The sequence below is a fragment of the Daphnia magna genome, linkage group LG2 (assembly GCF_020631705.1).
Source record: "Daphnia magna isolate NIES linkage group LG2, ASM2063170v1.1, whole genome shotgun sequence".
Classification (NCBI taxonomy): Eukaryota; Metazoa; Arthropoda; class Branchiopoda; order Diplostraca; family Daphniidae; genus Daphnia; species Daphnia magna.
In genome coordinates this window covers 10,396,814-10,420,814 of record NC_059183.1, presented here as the reverse complement: position 1 = coordinate 10,420,814, position 24,001 = coordinate 10,396,814, and the positions used below count along the sequence as shown (strand labels likewise).

Below are 24,001 nucleotides of genomic sequence, written 5' to 3'. Positions count from 1 at the left end.
CAACAAGTGGTGGTTCCCTTTAGCCTAAGAAAACAGCTATTGTACGAGTATCACGACTCCCCTCTATCCGGCCATCTTGCATACCAGCGGACATGCCTCTGAATTAGAGACAAATACTACTGGCCAACAATGCTCTCCGACGTAAACGAGTACTGCCTCGCTTGTAAACCCTGTGCCCTCCAACGACGATCGAATCTTCGGGCCTTCTTAAATCCCCTAGACCTCACCTCAGGACCCTTCGAGGTCTTAGGGCTAGACTTCTTAGGGCCAATTCAACCACAATCCCTGCAAGGGAACAATCACATCCTAGTAATTACTGATTACTTCACGAAATGGGTAGAAGTTATCCCTCTAGCAGACCAGACCGCCCTTTCAACGAGCAAGGCGCTAGCAGATAGAGTCATTTTGTATCATGGTCCCCCAAGGGCCATTGTCATCACCGTGGTTCGAATTTTACGTCCGAGCTGTTCTCCTCACTTTGAAAGAAACTTCAAATTAAACAGTTGAGGACCACTGCGTACCATCCACAGACTAATGGCTTAACCGAAAGATTCAACAAAACCGCAGTAGAAATGCTACGGAAATACATGGAACAGGGTTTCTCTAAATGGGAAGAAGTGCTAAGCCCAGTTGCATTCGCCTACAGGAACTCTGTACACTCCTCCACCCTAGAAACCCCCTACTTCCAAAATCATGGCCGCGATCCAGTAGTGCCTATTGACCGATTTTTACAAAAGCCAGCAAACATCATCATCCCATCCGACTACAAAAGCCAGCAAACATCATCATCCCATCCGACTACAAAAGCCAGCTAATGCAACGTCTTCACGAGGCCTTCGTATTGGTTAAAACAAACTTGACCCAAGCCAGGGAACAGCTAAGGACCCAGTACGACAAGCGGGCTCGTTAGCAAGCATTCAACATTGGCGATAAGGTGTTAATCGACGTAAGAACGCCAATGGCAGGCACAAGCAAGAAACTCATCCTCCGTTTTATGTGGCCATACCGCGTTACAAAAATCAACAACAACCACACCGTGGAAATTCAAGAATGTGCGGGAAAACAGACCCAGTTGAACCTGTATGAATCTATGATCTGGAAGGAAGAGCCTTGCGTAGATTTCCAAGAGAGCCGTGATCACCCCATACCATCGGAGCTCACCAACGAACTAGAAATACCACCCCCTACGGATGAAGAGTACGCTCTGCAGGAAGAGCAGGATCTAATAGACCTCGACGCCGGTCCATCCCACTTACCAGAAGGAACGATAACTTCAAACTTCCACAAAGGACCAAACATAGACCTCTCTTTTACCCCGGAATGACTCTCTTTAACGGCTTTAGAGACAGTAGCCCCACCAGTCCCCCCCGTAGCACCCCGCCCCGAGCGCCGCACTGGCCTACGGCCATGGAGCGCCCTTAGACCCCCCAATAGCCGTGACACGTAGCGCATCCCCTCGTATAAATGTTACATGTTTAAATATAATTTCAGTAGCAGCCATATCAACAGTTCCTCATGCGTAGTTAACCATGTGCCTTTTCACTACATACCGTGCCGTAGAATAAAATCCATTACTTCCCTATGTATCATTGCTATGCATTTCCTTGTTTTACTCGTTATTTCGTGCTATTCACCGTATCATATCTTCGATTGCCTAGATTATTGTTGATGTCCCTCCTCGCCCTCCTGTATTTTACCCCCTTGGCTGCATTTAATGCCACCGTGTGTAACTGTGATGGTGCGGCAAACCTGGGATTCCTGGAGTTCACGGAGGAAGACTGCTCTTTCGAAGCCGCCCCCACTCCACCGGTACCCATTACGTACGCTATCTACTCTACACTACCAGAAGTTAAACGCTTTGCTGGCCACACGTGTAGCATGTGGGTAGCCACCACCACAGTGTACAAGGACTTCATGCAATGGAATCAAGCGTCTTACGGCCGCAACCCCATCGAAGTGGATAAGGCAACGTGCCGAAGGATGAGAGACACACGACAATGTCGAGGAAAGGCGATGGATATAACAGGTCCCAACTCGTTCGCCCTGGAAGGCCACCCATTCGTGGAAACCAGTTGGCTTCGGACGGTGACAGAAAAGATGACCAACTGTCGCCTCGAAGAAGTGACCTTACAGAGCGAATGCCCGAACTGTACCATCAGCTCTCCACTTGGCGACATCCCTGGAGCAATAAACGACTCTTTCAAACACAACCTCGTGACCCTCGTCTGGGACGATTCCTGGAAGGAAGCGAAGCCGTGTGAGTTAAGGGTTATCGAAAATGGAATGGGCGTCAAATACTCGACCGAAAACGACACTACCTTCCGTATTCGGGACCCAATTCAGCAGCTGGATTTTATATATTCAATGATAAACAGTTCCGTCTGCGGAGAAGGAAACCTCACTTCCTACCATCCGGTTCTAGGAATGGAAAGAGTCGTCATCGCGGTTCAGGAAGCCGCCAAAGGAACCGATCTCGTCGAGATGAGGCCCAATAACGCGGACGCCGTAGCCAAGATGGCGTTGTCCGAACTGACACGGGTGGAGATCGAATACGCCAGTCATACACAATACATCAGAGACTTCGCAATGGACATTTCAAACCACCTGGCCCGAGAAATTCGTAACCTGCAATGCGAAAGCCGGAAAACCGCCTACCATGCCGCTACAACGACTGCACAATACGACGGATAGTTAGCCGCTAAGCATCTGGACCTTCCATTATGCACCAAGCTACGGGTGGTCGGGTCATCCGTGTCCGTTTTGCAGTGTTTTCCCAGTAACGTCACCATCGAGACGGTTTTCACGCCATGTGGAGCCCAACCTCGGTTGGGCAACCAGACCATCAACGTGGAAGGTTGGGAGCTCACGAAGTACTCCGATTGCTACTGGCACGCAAACTTCGTCAACTTCAACGGCAAAGCCCACACCTTCAAGTACAACACCTGGATGCCAATCAACCCCAACGTAGAGATACAAGGCCGCCGTTTCATCGACACTATGCCCCTGGACGTCGATAACTCGTTGGGCATGATACTGCAGTTGCACCCAACAATAACGTCGCATCCCCTAAGTGCTTCAACCATCATGGCCGACATCCTGGCGTACATACAGATGGGCTATGTCACAGAAATGTCTGGCGAACGACACGTCAACACAGTCCTCGTCCACCCCGGACAAGCACAAGATATCTCTTTCATGGCAAGGATCTGATACTGGCTTCGGAACTTCGGCATCATGTCGGGAGTAGGAGTATCCATTGCTCTGGCTTCCCGATTCTGCGGACTCGGTTCCCTCCTGGGTCTTTACATCCCTTGCTGTCGGTACTTTAACCCGTGCAGTTGGTTAACGCCACCTCAGTCTGCTCATCGAGACATTGAGTTGGGAACCCAAGCAACCACCAACTTGGCGCCAACTGCTCCGGTCACCATTGTCAATATACCCCCGCCCCCAACTCCCGCCGGTCCCACAGGGCGGCTAGGGTTAAACCAACAACCATACCTCATTCCACCCATTTCACATCCTCGTAGCCTAGCCCAACACAGAGAAGCAGCAGCCCTCCTCTCGCGCCCCTAGTATTAAAACCCCACGCGTTGATTGCCCCCTTAATTTCTCCATGTATCATGAAATGTCGTAGATTTTATGTTAGTGTCCTTCAGAATAAACCCACCCAGAATCGTGCAGAGTATACCATGTACTCCATAACACCCCACCAACCCTTCGATACCAAGCCTTCCTAATCCTTACCTCACTCTATCCCTAGGCTCCAACCCTCCCCCCCCCTTACATCCACGAATGATCGAAAAGACCAGAAAGGTGGACAAGCGGCCTGTATCCCCAACCCGGACGAAGAAGACATCCTCCAGTGCGCAGACTACTCGTCTGATATGGAGGAATTCCGATACGTGGCGGCCGGCCCAGATGATGAAGAGGACATCCTGTATTGCGCGGACAGCCCCGACGACGACGAGGTTATGTACGACGCAGACGTCTCAGATGACATCCACGACGTCTCCCTACTCTCGGTAGATGACCACTGGGAAGAAGACTCCTTTTCCTCAGGCACCTCCACCCTCCCCTTAGATCCGGTCGCACTACTCGAAGACAGGCCCTCACCATACTGTATGTCACCGGCCAGTGACGTCCAGGAAAGGGGCATAGACATTGCAGCGCTAAACGACAGCATCGCGAGGCTTCGTGGCGGAAAATGCAATGTCAGCTTCGTCAGCAGTCATTACTCCCTGGACTCCGATGAAGAGGACCTGGCAGCAGCGCAGTATGTCGAACGCATCTATCGGTTACCCGCACAAAAGGAGCCGGAGTACGGATGGGAGATCGGTGAGCTAAACACGTCCGGGAATCATTCGTGGAGCAGCAAGGAGAAGCCCTGGCTGAGGTCATCCACCCCTTGTGACGGAGGAAGAACCGCCAAAGAATAACTGACCCCCTTTACGACCCAACCACCCTACGCAATGCTGATTGCGGGACGCAATCTTGTAGGAAGGGGAGCTATGTAAGGACTCCCACTAGAGTTAAGACTTTAAGTAAAATTAAGTTAACTGCATTTAGTTAAGTGTTTGTACAATCTTATACTCCTTTTCCCCACCATTGACCTCCTTTCCCTCGCTATCTCTTTTATGACTATCTTCCGCTTGACCGAGGTGTCGATGACACCTAGTCTTATCATTGACTTTTCGCCAGTTTGACCATTGACCAGTTCGCATGGCCTGCGAACTGGTGGCACATTCTTTCATCTTTATTGCCCACGCTAACCTTATAGCGTCCGCATCTTGGGTGTGGTATAAAACCCACCGTTCCTTAGATGTTCTGGTTAGTTCCCCTTTTAGCAGTCGTGTGTAGTTGTTGCACTTTGTGTCCCCTACTATCGTATAGAACCCTAATAACAAGTGTACGATAACAAATAAACGATTCGTGCCAAGACTCACCGTACGCACTGTGTCCTCTTATACATCGCCGCTCCCCACTGCCAGTCCGACCCATGCTTCATGACCCGACGTCGTGGCACTCACCGTCACCACCAAGGCGTCAACATGTCATCAACTACAGCGTAAGTAACCTTCAACCTAACCTTGCTAGCTGTCCTACCTTTTGTTCTTTTCATATCAGGGCAGCCGACGTGACTGGCTGACGGATCTTAACAAACATGACCGTAAACCACCCACACAATCCAAAATACTACTTTTAATTGTACTAACACTATTTTATGCATTTATCACTCTGTTTGCGTGCAATAAAATCAGTCACGTCAGACGTGGCTGATTAATTATTGCAATACACTGTGATACCATGAGTTTTTACTTCTAAATGTAAACAACTTCAAATATACTTGAATTCAATGTAAATACACTGTGATTCCACGAGTTTTTACTTCTATATGTAAACAGGATCAAATATACTTGTATTCAATGTGAATACACTGTTATATTCTGAGTTTATACTTCTACATGTAACAGAATCAAATATACTTGTATTCAATGTGAATACACTGTGATACCATGAGTTTTTACTTCTATATGTAAACAGGATCACATATACTTGTATTCAATGTGAATACACTGTGATGCCCTGAGTTTTTACTTCTATATGTAAACAGGATCAAATATAATTGTATTCAATGTGAATACCCTGTTATATTATGAGTTTATACTTCTACATGTTAACAGAATCAAAAATATTTGTATTCAATGTGAATACACTGTGATATTATACGTTTATACTTCTACATGTAACAGAATCAAAAATACTTGTATTCAATGTGAATACACTGAGATACCATGAGTTTTTACTTCTCTATGTAAACAGAATCAAATATACTTGTATTCAATGTGAATACACTGTTATATAATGAGTTTATACTTCCTCATGTAAACAGAATCAAATATACTTGTATTCAATGTGAATACACTGTGATACCATGAGTTTTTACTTCTATATGTAAACAGGATCAAATATACTTGTATTCAATGTGAATACACTGTGATACCATGAGTTTTAACTTCTATGTGTAACAGGATCAAATATACTTGCATTAAATTTGAATACACTGTTATATTATAAGTTTAAACTTCCTCGTGTTAACAGAATCAAATATACTTGTATTCAATGTGAATACACTGTGATATTATAAGTTTATACTTCGACATGTAAACAGAATTAAATATACTAGTATTCAATGTGAATACACTGTGATACCATGAGTTTTTACTTCTATATGTAAACAGGATTAAATATACTTGTATTCAATGTGAATACACTGTTATATTATGAGTTTATACTTCTACATGTTAACAGAATCAAAAATACTTGTATTCAATGTGAATACACTGTGATATTATAAGTTTATACTTCTACATGTAACAGAATCAAAAATACTTGTATTCAATGTGAATACACTGAGATACCATGAGTTTTTACTTCTCTATGTAAACAGAATCAAATATACTTGTATTCAATGTGAATACACTGTGATACCCTGAGTTTTTACTTCTATATGTAAACAGGATCAAATATAATTGTATTCAATGTGAATACACTGTTATATTATGAGTTTATACTTCCTCATGTAAACAGAATCAAATATACTTGTATTCAATGTGAATACACTGTGATACCATGAGTTTTTACTTCTATAAGTAAACAGGATCAAATATACTTGTATTCAATGTGAATACACTGTGATACCATGAGTTTTAACTTCTATGTGTAACAGGATCAAATATACTTGCATTAAATTTGAATACACTGTTATATTATAAGTTTAAACTTCCTCGTGTAAACAGAATCAAATATACTTGTATTCAATGTGAATACACTATGATATTATAAGTTTATACTTCGACATGTAAACAGAATTAAATATACTAGTATTCAATGTGAATACACTGTGATACCATGAGTTTTTACTTCTATATGTAAACAGGATTTAATATACTTGTATTTAATGTGAATACACTGTTATATTATGAGTTTATACTTCTACATGTTAACAGAATCAAATATACTTGTATTCAATGTGAATATACTGTGATACCATGAGTTTTTACTTCTATATGTAAACATGATCAAATATACTTGTATTCAATGTAAATACACTGTGATACCATGAGTTTTTACTTCTACATGCAAACAGAATAAAATATACTTGTATTCAATGTGAATACCCTGTTATACCATGAGTTTATACTTCTACATGTTAACAGAATCAAATATACTTGTATTCAATGTGAATACACTGTGATATTATAAGTTTATACTTCTACATATAAACAGAATCAAATATGCTAGTATTCAATTAGAATACACTGTGATACCATGAGTTTTTACTTCTATATGTAAACAGGATCAAATATACTTGTATTCAATGTGATTACACTGTGATACCATGAGTTTTTACTTCTATATGTAAACAGGATCAAATATACTTGTATTCAATGTGAATCACTGTGATATTATAAGTTTATACTTCTACATGTAAACAGAATCAAAAATACTAGTGTTCAATGTGAATACACTGTGATACTATGAGTTTTTACTTCTATATGTAAACAGGATCAAATATACTTGTATTCAATGTGAATACACTGTTATATTATGAGTTTATACTTCTACATGCAAACAGAATAAAATATACTTGTATTCAATGTGAATACACTGTGATACCATGAGTTTATACTTCTACATGTAAACAGAATCAAATATACTTGTATTCAATGTGAATACACTGTGATATTATAAGTTTATACTTCTACATATAAACAGAATCAAATATACTAGTATTCAATGTGAATACACTGTGATACCATGAGTTTTTACTTCTATATGTAAACAGTATCAAATATACTTGTATTTAATGAGAATACACTGTGATACCATGAGTTTTTACTTGTATATGTAAACAGAATCAAATATACTTGTATTCAATGTGAATACACTGTGACAACATGAGTTTATACTTCTACATGTAAACATAATCAAACATACTTATATTCAATGTGAATACACTGTGATATTATAAATTTATACTTCTACATGTAAACAGATCAAATATACTAGTATTCAATGTGAATACACTGTTATATTATGAGTTTATACTTCTACATGCAAACAGAATAAAATATACTTGTATTCAATGTGAATACACTGTGATACCATGAGTTTATACTTCTACATGTAAACAGAATCAAATATACTTGTATTCAATGTGAATACACTGTGATACCATGATGTTGCAGTCTCAAGCGTGAGGTAAGAACTGCCTTGTATTGTCTCCGTGTTCGTAGGTCTCTTCACCGGAGGTGTCCCTGTAGTGGTCGACATACGAAGTACATACAACATCTTCCCCTCTCCATACACTAACACAACAAACACAAGATGATTGAGATTACTAGGTTAAGAACGGCACACTTCTGAATTAACACTTTCACGTCCCCGTCTGGCTCCATTACACATATCAACAAACGGCACCCACGAGTATAATATTCACGAGCGACGAACAAGACCTGAACAACTGGCACAACGAGGGGAAGACACACAAACAGACAAGTAGGAAAAACAAAAACAAACGTTTTAGACGCAACCAGCCCCACTGACGCTCCGGGATAAACTAATCATGACCAATGCCAAATTTTTCACCCGACCGTGTTGTACCAAACGGTTCGGATGTAGACAACGATGTCGGGATTGGACCTGAACTGCTTGGCGGCTCCTCTGTTGTGGCTGGCCGCTCTGACGTAAAGAGACGGACCGGGACTGCTCTCGAAGGGCCTTCCTCCTGCCAACTCGAACTTCGACGACCGCTACTGTACTGTTGGGCTCTCTGTTGGCTGACGTGGCTCGAGACCGGCGTTGGCGGAGCAGGGGTACTGATCCTCGGGACGGCCACGCTGGCCGGAGGCGGACAGGCGGGTGGTACTTCCACCGCTTGTGAACTTCGTGGCTGAAACGGGCGTCGCATGATGACCGACGAGGGGGCCATCAGCTGCTGGCCTGACGACGGAACTGGGGTAGTTGCGTTTGTTCCTACTGAAGTCCAAAGATCCGTATCCAATGTGGTTGCAACACCCTTGTCGACGTTGACGGCCCATCTTGTCCGACGAAACGAGCGGCCGTCTGCCAGACGAACGAAATATGAATGAGGTTCCTTGCAGACTGACTGGACCGCACCGGAAAGCCACTTCTTGCCGACAAGGGTTCTTACTCGCTGTCCCACATGAAGAACGGACGAACGCGCGTCTGCCCGTCGTGGCGTGTCGAACACGGCTTTAGCTTGTCTGGAATATAATTCAGACGTCACTACTGACGCAGGCACGAGCCGGGGTGTCAATTCCGACGGCAAAAATGGGAGATTTCCTCGAAAGTTTCGTCCTTGTAGGAGTACAGACGGCGACGGAAGGACACTAGATATTGGCGTCGAGCGGATTGCTGACAGCGCGTCCCACAACGATTTGCCTTCCGCGAACATTTTCAAGATTGTTTTCTTCACGGTCTGGACGTGGCGTTCCACCAGCCCGTTCGATTGAGCAAACTCGGGACTCGACGTCACTTGCATGACACCCAAAGTGCGACAGAACTCACGAAACTCGGCAGAGGCAAACTGGGTTCCGTTGTCGGACTCTAGTATTTCTGGGCGTCCAAAATCACAGAAGAAACGTGTCATTTCGTTGATGACGGCTGACGACGAGATTGACCGCAACGGCACCACGCACGGCCACTTGCTGTATGAATCGACGACCAAGATTTAGTTCACGTTATTGAACTCAAAAAGGTCCGCCGAGACCAACTGAAACGCGTATTCCGGAATCCAGACCGGAAACAGGGGCAGTCTGGGATTTTTCGGTCTGTTTTCCTGACAAACGGGACAACTGGCTACCACATTTCGGATGTGGTCCTCCCAACCCGGCCAATAGACAGAAGACTTGGCCCGCAGCACACTTTTTGTCTCTCCGAAGTGGCCATCGTGGACGCCATCCATCGCTTCGCGTCTTAGGGCTACTGGTACCACCAGTCTGGACCCCAACAGAACAACGCCGTCGACTACCGCCAAGTCACTTCGAACCGGCCAAAACGGCTTGATCGCTGCAGGACACTGGCTTCTATGTTCTGGCCAACCCGCCAGCATGACTGATTGCAACAGTTGGAGTATAGGGTCTTCTGAAGTGGCTCTCGCGTATCTCTGATGGGTTGATTCCATTGGCGCTACACTGTTGATGACATGGTGTACTTGTTCCTCGCACTCGGTGGTGACGTCGTCACTATACACACGTAGGGACGGTGCTCGGCTGAGGGTGTCGGCAATAAAAAGTTCTTTACCCGGTTTGTACACCAACTGAAAATCAAATCGTTGCAGCTGCAACCTCATTCGTTGAATTCTGGGAGAACACGACGCTATGGGCTTGTCTAATAAGCCGACTAGTGGCTTGTGATCGGACTCTACAGTCAAACACTGACCGTACACGTACTGTCGAAAACGGGTAAGGCCGAACTGGACGGCCAACAATTCCTTTTCGATTTGGCAATATCTCTTCTGGGTGACCGTTAGCGTCGTGGACGAGAACGCCACCGGCTGTCCTTCTTGCATTAAAACTGCTCCTATCCCTATTGGCGACGCGTCAACGGAGACGACGACGGGGCGGTTGACGTCAAACAGGCGAAGAGTTGGCAGGGACGACATTGCGTTTCTGAGCTCCGACAGGGCTTTCCGTTGTTGACTGTCCCAGAACCAGGCCACATCCTTCTTTAACATGTCGCGAAGAGGCCGTGTTAGTGCTGCAAGATTTTTACAGAATTTGTCAAGGTAAGTCACCATTCCCAACAGGCGAGTTAGACTGGTTTTGTCGGTAGGATCAGGCATATTGACAATTGCCTCCACTTTTTCCGGGTCTGGGCTGAGCGTGCCCTGTCCGATTATGTGTCCCAACCACGGCAACTGGTTAAGGAAGAATCGACACTTTTTAAGCTGCAATTTAAGATTGTTTTCCCGGCATCTCACAAATACCTGCCGTAAGATCGCGTCCAACTCTTCAATCGTTTTTCCAGTCACTAGGAAGTCGTCGAAATAGACGATCACCCCCTGGAGGTCGCCGAACAGGTCGGACATCACTTGTAGGTATACTTCCAGGGCCGACTTAATTCCAAAGGATAGACGAAGATACCTGTAGCGACCTTTGGGAGTGGCCATGGTGCATAAATATGACGCACGATCCGAGAGCGGAATTTGGTAAAAACCAGAGGCGGCATCCAGGCTGCAAAAGTATTTTGCCTTTCCAATTTTTCCGAACAGCTGTTCGATTGTCGGGACGGAAAAATGTTGACGTAGAATTGCTTTGTTGAGCTCCGACGGGTCTAGGCAGATCCTAACGTCTCCATCCGGTTTGCCCACTACCAGCATCCTGCTCACCCACTCCGTTGGCTCTACTACCGGAACTATTATGTCGTCTTTCACCATTTGGTCTAGTTTTTTAAACACTTTCTCCTCCAACCGGAATGGCAACCGGCTGGCGGCACACACTACCGGGTCGACGTAATTCGCACCAGTCGTCAAGCGAATGTCGTGTTCAACGGGGAGTTTGCCGATCCCAGTGAAAATGTCTTTGAACTCTGACACAATCGGCGGTACGTCTTTCAGCTGGTCTTGCGTTATGGAGTGAACTCTCTGGATGAGCTGCATGTGCTGGCACGTCGGTAGGCCCAAGATCGGCGGTTGTCCGGGTTCGTCGACGACTACGAACTTTACGGTGTATGCCACTCCACGACGGACGATTGCACTCGTTAGCACACCCAGAACATTAAGATAACCTCCTCTCGCGCCATAATTACGTATTCGTGGTCCAGGGGTCCGCACTGTACTAGACTTGTGTACACGCTTGTACGATTCCAATGGAAGGACGTTGCAGGTGGCACCGGATTCCAACTTAAAGCGTATGGGAACGCTGCCATCCACCGACAACTCCTCGTGCCACTCCTCTCCACCGCTAGAGGACCTCAGTTCATGCATAACATATTCTTCGTCCATGAATCGTGCTTCTTCTTGGCAAACCGCCCCTGCGCCCTCCAGGGAATGTAGCTGATGCTGCATAAACGTGCCGCGCTGTGCTGGTCGGTGTTGTGGCGTGGCCGTATTTTGTCCCGTTGGTGGCGCCATCTGACGGTCGTTTACCCAACCTCGTCGTTGTTGTCCGTTGGACGCCGAGCATCGCCTGGAGTAATGACCCAACTTTCCGCACGCAAAACACGTGATGCCGGCCGCGGGGCATTGATTTTTTCTGTGTCGTCTGCCACAATTGACGCAACTGTTCACCTCATCACCTCCGTGTCGAGGCTTACTTGATTGGGCTGGCGCGTGTTCTTTCGCCGCTTTGTCCCTCAGACCATGAACCTGGGCCTCAGCACGTGTAGAAATTTGTCCGAGTTGCATAGACGACGCCTCACACGCCCGGACTATAGCACACGCACTTTGCAACGATAGACCACTCTCGAACAGTAGTTTTTCGCGAACGTTATCGTTCACGACTCCCAACACAATTTGATCACGCAACACCGATTTGACTACGGCCTCAGTCCCATAGTTACACGTTTTAACCATACTCCGCAAATCCACGAGCCACGCGTCGAACGACTCGCCTGGTTTTTGTACACGCTTGTGGAAGCAGAAACGGTCGAACACCTCACTCTTCAGAGGCTCAAAATAGTCGGTGAATGAGTCGAGTACCTCAGCAATCTTCTTGGCGTCGAGAGGGTCTGCGAACGTAAAAGTTTCGTAAATTTTCAATCCTTCACGACCGAGTAGCGACAGCAACACACCTACAATTACTTCTTCATCTTTCTCGGCTTTGCGTGTGGCCATGATAAACCACTCGAACTGTCGCCTCCATTGGGACCACTCCAGCGATAAGTTCGACGACGTAAAATTAAACGGGTCGGGAAATTTCAAAGCGGATGCCATGGTGAAATGTCCACGTTAACACTGTAGAAGTTTTAGAGTTATTAGCCCACGGATGGCTACGATAAACTCGGATTCAGTACAAACACCACGTGGAAAGTCAGCTCAGCGTGGTGTAGAACAGGGCACTTCTGACACCATGTTGTAGTCTCAAGCGTGAGGAAAGAACTGCCTTGTATTGTCTCCGTGTACGTAGGTCTCACCACCGGAGGTGTCCCTCTAGTGGTCGACATACGAAGTACATACAACACATGAGTTTTTACTTTTATATGTAAACAGGATCAAATATATCTGTATTCAATGTGAATACACTGTGATACCATGAGTTTATACTTCCTCATGTAAACAGGATCAAATATACTTGTATTTAATGTGAATACACTGTTATATTATGAGTTTATACTTCTACATGCAAACAGACTCAAATATACTTGTAATCAATGTTAATACACTGTAATACCATTAGTTTTTACTTCTATATGTAAACAGGATTAAATATACTTGTATTCAATGTGAATACACTGTGATACCATGAGTTATTACTTCTATATGTAAACAGGATCAAATGTACTTGTATTTAATGTGAATACACTGTGATACCATGAGTTTATACTTCTACATGTAAACAGAATCAAATATACTTGTATTCAATGTGAATACACTGTTATATTATGAGTTTTTACTTCTATATGTTAACGAGATCAAATATACTTGAATTCAACGTGAATACACTATGATACCATGAGTTTTAATTCTATATGTAAACAGGATCAAATATACTTGTATTCAATGTGAATACACTGTGATACCATGAGTTTATACTTCCTCATGTAAACAGGATCAAATATACTTGTATTCAATGTGAATACACTGTTATATTATGAGTTTATACTTCTACATGCAAACAGAATACAATATACTTGTAATTAATGTGAATACAATGTAATACCATTAGTTTTTACTTCTATATGTAAACAGGATTAAATATACTTGTATTCAATGTGAATACACTGTGATACCATGAGTTTTTACTTCTATATGTAATTAGAATCAAATATACTTGTATTCAATGTGAATACACTGTTATATTATTAATTTATACTTCTACATGTAAACAGATCAAATATACTAGTATTCAATGTGAATACTGTAACAGTACGTTGTATTGACGGTTCACAAGACTAAGACTGCTCACTGATACACGACCACGGGGGACTATATATGGGGGGGAAACACTGACGTCACACGTCCGGTAGCATTCCATACCGGATCACATAACGTGGTCATTGACCACGTGACATCCCCCCCTCTAGCTGCATTCGTCCCCGAATGCATTACTAAAAAAAAACAAACATTACAAAAAAAGATATACCGAAAGAAAACCGGGAACATTGGTACATGATATAGGCCACATGACACCCCACCCCCAAAAAAAACATCATCCTTTTTTTTTCGGCGGTACTCCACCGCCGCGCACGTCGCTTCTTAGCTTCTTCTTCTTCGAACTCCTCCACTATCCGTAGGCGTTCCCGAAGGTCGGCCCTATTAACGTCTCCTTTTCTCCCGCGGCACCACTGGATGCTGAACACAGCCACACTGGCCATGAACAACGCTGCTCCCACACCCCATAGCTCGAATGGGTATGTATGATGTTCCGCCGCTCGTTTTTCCTCTCCGAGTCGTCTACTGAGTCGTCTACCGACCGCAGTTGAGTAGGTGGGAAAAGTTCCCCCATCCGCGGTCCTAGTAGTCCTAGCAGAAGGAGAAAAGCCCCCACTGCCACCTGCGGCATTTGTCCGTATCGTATCGGTGGCATCCGGACTCGTGTCGATCGACGCACCTGATCGTCCACCCTTTCATTTCGAGCTTCTTGCACCTCCTCGTCCAGGGGTATAGTCTCTCTAGTTTCAGCCTCTCGGTCACGGATGTCCTTTCCCCTGGCCTCTATTGTCTGCCCTGCTGCCGTACACAGTCCTAGTTGGTCTCCGGGCCACGAAAAATAGTCGCCATATTCCACTAACACTTCTCGGATCTTTTCTCTGTCTGTCGGCATTAATCCTTCTCCAATCCTGCTGTCAAATTTGTGCTCTCGGCTCGCTTTCTTCTCTGCCTCTGCTGTCGCGACGGCTACTGGCGTGTCTCCCTCCTTGATTTCGGTCACTGGCTCGATTATTCCTAACACCGTCCCCTCTTCGATCCATTGTTTGTGGTCCGATAAGTGGGTTATCGCCATCTGTCCGATTGTTCCCACTCCGCTAACTAGGACCTTACCCGTCGACACCCTTTTCGTCCTCTGCAATGCTTGGGATGGTTCCACCAGTGCACCTTCGCCAAACCCATTCAAATCTAGTGGTTGAGTTGCGACCACTTTCCTCGATCGGGGTGGGACCCAGCATCCATTCTGGACTACTAGTTTCGGTGCTTCCTCCGTCATCTCTTCCACCGGTGCTCCCATGGCAGTGTCTCCAATGAAGATCTCCGGTAGCGCCCCAATCTTCATCCGCGTTCCAAGTTTTTCCAACATGTCCTTCCCCAGAAATAAGTCGATGTCGCCGTCCAGAACCAAAGCCTCCCCCTCAACGGTCATCCTCCCATCTGATACTGACAGCATTGCGGCTCCTCCCGGTTGAATCTCCTTGCCGTCAACTGATACTAGACGATTTGCGCGCCATGGTGTCACTGTTATCCCTAGTTCTCTTACTAATTTGGGCGAACACACGGACACTCCCGCCCCTGAATCTATCACGGCAGCCACCCGTTTTCCCCAGCACCACACATCCAGTACTACCATCCTCTGGATGTCGATTTTCAGAATTGGCCATGCTACTACCTCCGGGTCTACATGCTGTGTCCCTACTAGACCAATTACTTGCCTACCCTCTCCAGCGAATCGCACCTGCTGATGCTGTTGTGGTGCCCCTCCTTCTCGCTGGGAGCTCGGGCAGTCGCGACGTATGTGTCCTATCCCTTCACACCCGTAGCATACGACCTGTCCGTCCGGCGTCCGACCCCTCAGGCCTCCCTGACCGTTTGTTCTTGTTGGACACTCTCTCCCGATGTGTCCCTCCGTCTTACATCTGCTGCAGATAGGTTCCCCATCCGAAGTCCATTTCAGTATCGATCGGTTATCCGACCGATACTGTTGACTCTCCGCTCTTTCTCCTTGCTGTGCGGCTGCCCCTGATGCGTTCTTCAATGCAACGGCTCCCATCAGTCCCTCTAGCATTTTTTCTAATCGATCCATTCTCTCACTTCCCGCCGTTGGTGTTTGTTTTCCGACCACGCCCATCGCCCATTCCTCGTGTCTTGCTCGGGAAGTCATTTCCTGATACCGCTTAATTTCTTGAAGGAATTCGTCACATGAGTTGGGTTTCAAACTCCAGAGTTTCTCTAGTAAACTTGGCTTGAGTCCTCTCAATAGGTGCGCCAATTTCGTAGCTTCGGACATATTCGGGTCTACTCTGCGGCATAAATCCAGGATGTCGTAAAAATACTCGATCGTGGATTCTTCGATTCCTTGTTTGCGTTCTCTCAGTTTCGCTTCATTGAATCGATTCTGATTGACTGGCTTGAATTGCTCCAACAGCTGTGTTTTAACTCCTGGTACAATTGGCGGTCCTGCAACATCCTCCCATTCGGCTGCTAGTTGTCCCGCGGCCTCTTTGTATGAGTACCACTTCTGCGCTGCCCCGGACAGCGACAGCTCCACGTGGTCGCGAAGTTCTTCATCTCCCCATCGATTATATCTCCCGATTCTTTCGTATCGATGCATCCACTGCACGACGTCTTCCCCGTCCTTCCCCCGAAGGTGGGTGGGGATTGGAATTTTATCTGTGCGGCCATCGCGTGCCTTGCGCCCACTTGCTGTTGAGCTGCTCTGAATCCCCGGATGTAGCTACTGATATTCGATGATCTTCTTCTCAAATCCGTGAAATCCCACTCTGGCTGCTCTTCTCCGTGTTCTCCCGATCCTTCTTCCTCTTCGGCGTCCTCCCACCGCTCAGTTTCCTCCTCACTGAATGTGAGATGATACTCCTGCCGAACGGATGCCGGTCGCTGCTCCTGTTGGGGTTCGTTAGCCCCGTCCTCTATTTCTCCTCGCTCTTCCGTTCTGCTTTCCCTCAACGGTCGACTGCGCGTCCTCGCCCGCCCCTGGGATGCACTCCCGATCTCGGGTATACCCCAACTACCCCGTGCCACGAACCGTCCCCGAGCGTCTCGGATTCTCTCCCCGCTCCTTACGTCCTCCTCTCCTATCATCTACTTCCCGCAATCCTCGCACCGCCTGTTTCTTGCCGAACTCTTCGGCTCCCGGTTCACTTCTCCGCTTCTTGCCAACAACTTTGGCTCACGGTTCACTTCTCCGCTTCTTGCCGAAAACTTCGGCTCACGGTTCACTGCCCCGATTCTTGCCGAACACTTCGGCTCACGGTCACTTCTCCGCTTCTTGCCGAACTCTTCGGCTCACGGTTCACTGCCCCGATTCTTGCCGAACACTTCGGCTCACGGTCACTTCTCCGCTTCTTGCCGTACTCTTCGGCTCACGGTTCACTGCCCCGATTCTTGCCGAACACTTCGGCTCACGGTCACTTCTCCGCTTCTTGCCGAACTCTTCGGCTCACGGTTCACTGCCCCGATTCTTGCCGACCACTTCGGCTCACGGTTTCCGCTTTCCACTTTCCCTCAATGTACCCGTCTGCCCCGCCTTAAACCTTTTCACCTTTTTCCCCCGGCGTCTCTCCTTCGTTATGCTTCCCCCGATTGCCCTACGGTCGGAGCCGTGACCCCGTACCCCAACAATTTAAGGTGCTAAAACCAGTTGGGTCGTCGACTCTCAGGGGTCCCTGACAGCCACCGCCTCCGTAGCACAGAATCGAACAGAAACACAACCACAAAAGAGACTTACCGGAGGTTCTGCATCTCCACCATGTAACAGTACGTTGTATTGACGGTTCACAAGACTAAGACTGCTCACTGATACACGACCACGGGGGACTATATATGGGGGGGAAACACTGACGTCACACGTCCGGTAGCATTCCATACCGGATCACATAACGTGGTCATTGACCACGTGACAATACACTGTGATACCATGAGTTTTTACTTTTATATGTAAACAGGATCAAATATACTTGTATTCAATGTGAATACACTGTCATACCATGAGTTTTTACTTCATCATGTAAACAGGATGAAATATACTTGTATTCAATGTGAATACACTGTTATATTATGAGTTTATACTTCTACATGCAAACAGAATAAAATATACTTGTATTCAATGTGAATACACTGTGATAACATGAGTTTATACTTCTACATGTAAACAGAATTAAATATACTTTTATTCAATGTGAATACACGGTGATATTATAAGTTAATAGTTCTACATGTAAACAGAATCAAATATACTAGTAGTCAATATGAATACACTGGAATACCATGAGTTTTTACTTTTATATGTAAACAGGATCAAATATACTTGTATTGAATGTGAATGCACTGTGATACCATGAGTTTATACTTCTACATGTAAACAGAATCAAATATACTTGAATTCAATGTGAATACAATGTGATATTATAAGTTTATACTTCTACATATAAACAGAATCAAATATACTAGTATTCAATGTGAATACACTGTGATACCATGAGTTTCTACTTCCTCATGTAAACAGGATCAAATATACTTGTATTCAAAGTGAACACACTGTTATATTATGAGTTTATACTTCTACATGCAAACAGAATAAAATATACTTGTAATTAATGTGAATACACTAAGATACCATTAGTTTTTACTTCTATATGTAAATAGGATCAAATATACTTGTATTTAATGAGAATACACTGTGATACCATGAGTTTTTACTTGTATATGTAAACAGAATCAAATATACTTGTATTCAATGTGAATACTCTGTGACAACATGAGTTTATACTTCTACATGTAAACAGAATCAAATATACTTATATTCAATGTGAATACACTGTGATATTATAAATTTATACTTCTACATGTAAACAGATCAAATATACTAGTATTCAATGTGAATACACTGTGATACCATGAGTTTTTACTTCTATATGTAAACAGGATCAAATATACTTGTATTCAATGTGAATACACTGTCATACCATGAGTTTTTACTTCCTCATGTAAACAGGATCAAATATACTTGTATTCAATGTGAGTGCAATGTTATATTATGAGTTTATACTTCTACATGCAAACAGAATATAATATACTTGTATTCAATGTGAATACACTGTGATACCATGAGTCTATACTTCTACATGTAAACAGAATTAAATATACTTTTATTCAATGTGAATACACTGTGATATTATAAGTTTATAGTTCTACATGTAAACAGAATCAAATATACTAGTAGTCAATGTGAAAACACTGGAATACCATGAGTTTTTACTTCTATATGTAAATAGGATCAAATATACTTGTATTAAATGTGAATACACTGTGATACCATGAGTTTTTACTTCTACATGTAAACAGAATCAAATATACTTGTATTCAATGTGAATACACTGTGATATTATAAGTTTTTACTTCTATATGTAAACAGGATCAAATATACTTGTATTCAATGTGAATACACTGTGATACCACGAGTTTTTACTTCTATATTTAAACAGGATCAAATATACTTGTATTCAATGTGAATACACTGTTATATTATGAGTTTATACTTCTTCATGTAACATAATCAAATATACTTGTATTCAATGTGAATACACTGTGGTACCATGAGTTTTTATTTCTATATGTAAACAGGATCAAATATACTTGTATTCAATGTGAATACACTGTGATACCATCAGTTTATACTTCCTAATGTAAACAGGATTAAATATATTGTATTCAATGTGTATACACTGTTATATTATGAGTTTATAATTCTACATGCAAACAGAAAAAAATATACTTGTAATCAATGTGAATACACTGTGATACCATTAGTTTAACTTCTATATGTAAACAGGGTCAAATATACTTGTATTTAATAAGAATACACTGTGATACCATGAGTGTTTACTTGTATATGTTAACAGAATCAAATATACTTGTATTCAATGTGAGTACACTGTGACAACATGAGTTTATACTTCTAAATGTAAACAGAATCAAATATACTTATATTTAATGTGAATACACTGTGATATTATAAGTTTATACTTCTATATGTAAACCGAATCAAAAATACTAGTATTCAATTTGAATACACTGTGATACCAGGAGTTTTTACTTCTATATGTAAACAGGATCAAATATACTTGTATTCAATGTGAATACACTGTTATATTATGAGTTTATACTTCTACATGCAAACAGAATAAAATATACTTGAATTTAATGTGAATACACTGTGATAGCATTAGTTTTTACTTCTACATGTAAACAGGATCAAATATACTTGTATTCAATGTGAATACACTATGATACCATGAGTTTTTACTTCTATATGTAAACAGGATCAAATATTCTTGTATTTAATGTGAATACACTGTGATACCATGAATTTTTACTTGTATATGTAAACAGAATCAAATATACTTGTATTCAATGTGAATACACTGTGATACCATGGGTTTATACTTCTACAAGTATACAGAATAAAATATACTTGTAATCAATGTGAATACACATTGATACCATGAGTTTTTACTTCTATATGTAAACAGGATCAAATATACTTGTATTCAATGTGAATACACTTTGATACCACGAGTTTTTACTTCTATATTTAAACAGGATCAAATATACTTGTATTCAATGTGAATACACTGTTATATTATGAGTTTATACTTCTTCATGTAACATAATCAAATATACTTGTATTCAATGTGAATACACTGTGGTACCATGAGTTTTTTCTTCCATATGTAAACAGGATCAAATATACTTGTATTCAATGTGAATACACTGTTATATTATGAGTTTATACTTCTACATGTGAACAGAATTAAATATACTTGTATTTAATGTGAATACACTGTGATACCATGAGTTTTTACTTCTATATGTAAACAGGAAAAATTATACTTGTATTCAATGTGAATACACTGTTATATTATGAGTTTATACTTCCTCATGTAAACAGAATCAAATATATTTGTATTTAATGTGAATTCACTGTGAGGTGAATACACTGTGATACCATGAGTTTTTACTTCTATATGTTAACAGGATCAAATATACTTGTATTCAATATGAATACACTATGATACCCTGAGTTTTTACTTCTATATGTAAACATGATCAAATTTACCTGTATTCAATGTGAATACACTGTGATACCAAGAGTTTTTACTTCTTTATGTAAACAGGATCAAATACACTTGTATTTAATGTGAATACACTGTAATATTATGAGTTTAAACTTCTACATGTAACAGAATCAAATATACTTGTATTCAATGTGAATACACTGTGATACCATGAGTTTTTACTTCTATATGTAAACAGGATCAAATATACTTGTATTCAATGTGAATACACTCTTATATTATGAGTTTATACTTCTACATGTAAACAGAATCAAAAACTTGTATTCAATGTGAATGCACTGTGATACCATGGGTTTATACTTCTACAAGTAAACAGAATCAAATATACTTTTAATCAATGTGAATACACTGTGATACCATGAGTTTTTACTTCTATATTTAAACAAGATCAAATATACTTGTATTCAATGTGAATACACTGTGATACCATGGGTTTTTACTTCTACAGTCATTCGTGCAAGTTTCTTTAGCAGGCAAATGGGTCTATATCCTTTCATTTTGTTTTGACGGAAGGGATACTATGGTGCCTACCATACCCTCGTTTTTTTCCATTCTTCTCTTCCCCTAAGTTTCAGTCAATTTTCCTACTTTTAATTTTTTACTTTTTTGGCGTGTTGCAAAGAAAGAGAAATAGGAATAGCATAAAGGGATACGGTAGGAACCAAACTAACCCCTCCATCAAAAAGAAATAGAAGGATATAGACCCATTTGCCTGCTAAAGAAACCTCCACGCATGACTGTATATGTAAACAGGATCAAATATACTTGTGTTCAATGTGAATACACTGGGATACAATGAGTTATTACGTCTACATGTAAACAGAATCAAATATACTTGAATTCAATCTGGATACACTGTGATACCATGGGTTTTTCCTTCTATATGTAAACAGGATCAAATGTACTTGTATTCAATGTGAATACACAGTGATACGTTGAGTTTTTACTTCAATCTGTAAACAGGATCAAATATACATGTATTCAATGTAAATACACTGTCATATGATGAGTTTATACTTCTACACGAAACAAAATCAAATATACTTGTATTCAATGTGAATACACTGTGATACTATGAGTTTTTACTTCTATATGTAAACAGGATCAAATATATTTGTATTCAATGTGAATAAACAGTGATACCCTGAGTTTTTACTTCTATATGTAAACAGGATCAAATATACTTGTATTTAACGTGAATACACTGTGATACCTGTAGTTTTTACTTGTATATGTAAACAGGATTAAATATACTTGTATTCAATGTGAATACACTGTTATATTATTTGTTTATACTTCTACATGTAAACAAAATCAAATATACTTGTATTCAATGTAAATACACTGTGATACTATGAATTTTTACTTCTATATGTAAAAAGGATCAAATATACTTGTATTAAATGTGAATACACAGTGATACCCTGAGTTTTTACTTCTATATGTAAACAGGATCAAATATACTTGTATTTAATGTGAATACACTGTTATATTATGAGTTTATACTTCTACATGTAAACAAAATCAAATCTTCTTGTATTCAATGTGAATACACTGTGATGCTATGAGTTTTTACTTCTATATGTAAACAGGATCAAATATACTTATATTCAATGTGAATACACAGTGATACCCTGAGTTTTTACTTCTATATGTAAACAGGATCAAATATACTTGTATTCAATGTGAATACACTATGATACCATGACTTTTTACTTCTACATGTAAACAGAATCAGATATACTTGTATTCAATGTGAATACACTGTGATACCTTGAGTTTTTACTTCTTTATGTAAACAGGATCAAATATACTTGTATTTAATGTGAATACACTGTTATATTATGAGTTTATACTTCTACATGTAAACATAATCAAATATACTTGAATTCAATGTGAATACACTGTGATACCATGGGTTTTTACTTCTACATGTAACAGAATCAAATATACTTCTATTCAATGTGAATACGCTGTGATACCTTGAGTTTTAACTTCAATATGTAAACAGGATCAAATATACTTGTATTCAATGTGAATACACTGTGATACCTTGAGTTTTTACTTGTATATGTAAACAAGATCAAGTATACTTGTATTCAATTTGAATACACTGTTATATTATGAGTTAATACTTCTACATGTAAACAAAATCCAATATACTTGTATTCAATGTGAATACACTGTGATACTATGAGTTTTTACTTCTATATGTAAACAGGATCAAATATACTTGTATTCAATGTGAATACACTGTTATATTATGAGTTTGTACTTCTACATGTAAAAAGAATAAAATAAACTTGTATTCAATGTGAATACACTGTGATTCCATGAGTTTGTACTTCTACATGTAAACAGAATTAAATATACTTGTATTCAATGTGAATACACTGTGATACTATGAATTTTTACTTCTATATGTAAACAGGATCAAATATACTTGTATGCAATGTGAATACACTGTTATATTATGAGTTTATACTTCTACATGTAAACAAAATCGAATCTACTTGTATTCAATGTGAATACACTGTGATGCTATGAGTTTTTACTTCTATATGTAAACAGGATCAAATATACTTGTATTCAATGTGAATACACAGTGATACCCTGAGTTTTTACTTCTATATGTAAACAGGATCAAATATACTTGTATTCAATGTTAATACACTGTAATATTATAATTTTATTTTTCTACATGTAAACCAAATCAAATATACTTGTATTC

The 24,001-nt window shown here is 41.6% G+C and overlaps 1 protein-coding gene and 2 pseudogenes across 1 annotated transcript; 1 reads left to right on the top strand and 2 right to left on the bottom strand.

Moving 5' to 3' along the window:
• The first annotated feature begins 1,668 nt into the window (after positions 1–1,668).
• Positions 1,669–3,573, top strand: LOC123469904 (annotated as a pseudogene).
• A 5,047-nt stretch (positions 3,574–8,620) lies between these two features.
• Positions 8,621–9,101, bottom strand: LOC116933526 (annotated as a pseudogene).
• A 653-nt stretch (positions 9,102–9,754) lies between these two features.
• Positions 9,755–12,958, bottom strand: LOC123469903 (uncharacterized protein K02A2.6-like). The gene has a single exon (XM_045169246.1). The coding sequence runs from the start codon at positions 12,956–12,958 to the stop codon at positions 9,755–9,757; it is 3,204 nt and encodes a 1,067-aa protein (XP_045025181.1).
• Positions 12,959–24,001: the final 11,043 nt, after the last annotated feature.

Excerpts from the sequence above, each read along its gene's own strand:
- LOC123469903 (XM_045169246.1), bottom strand. The coding sequence starts at position 12,958 with ATGGCATCCGCTTTGAAATTTCCCGACCCGTTTAATTTTACGTCGTCG.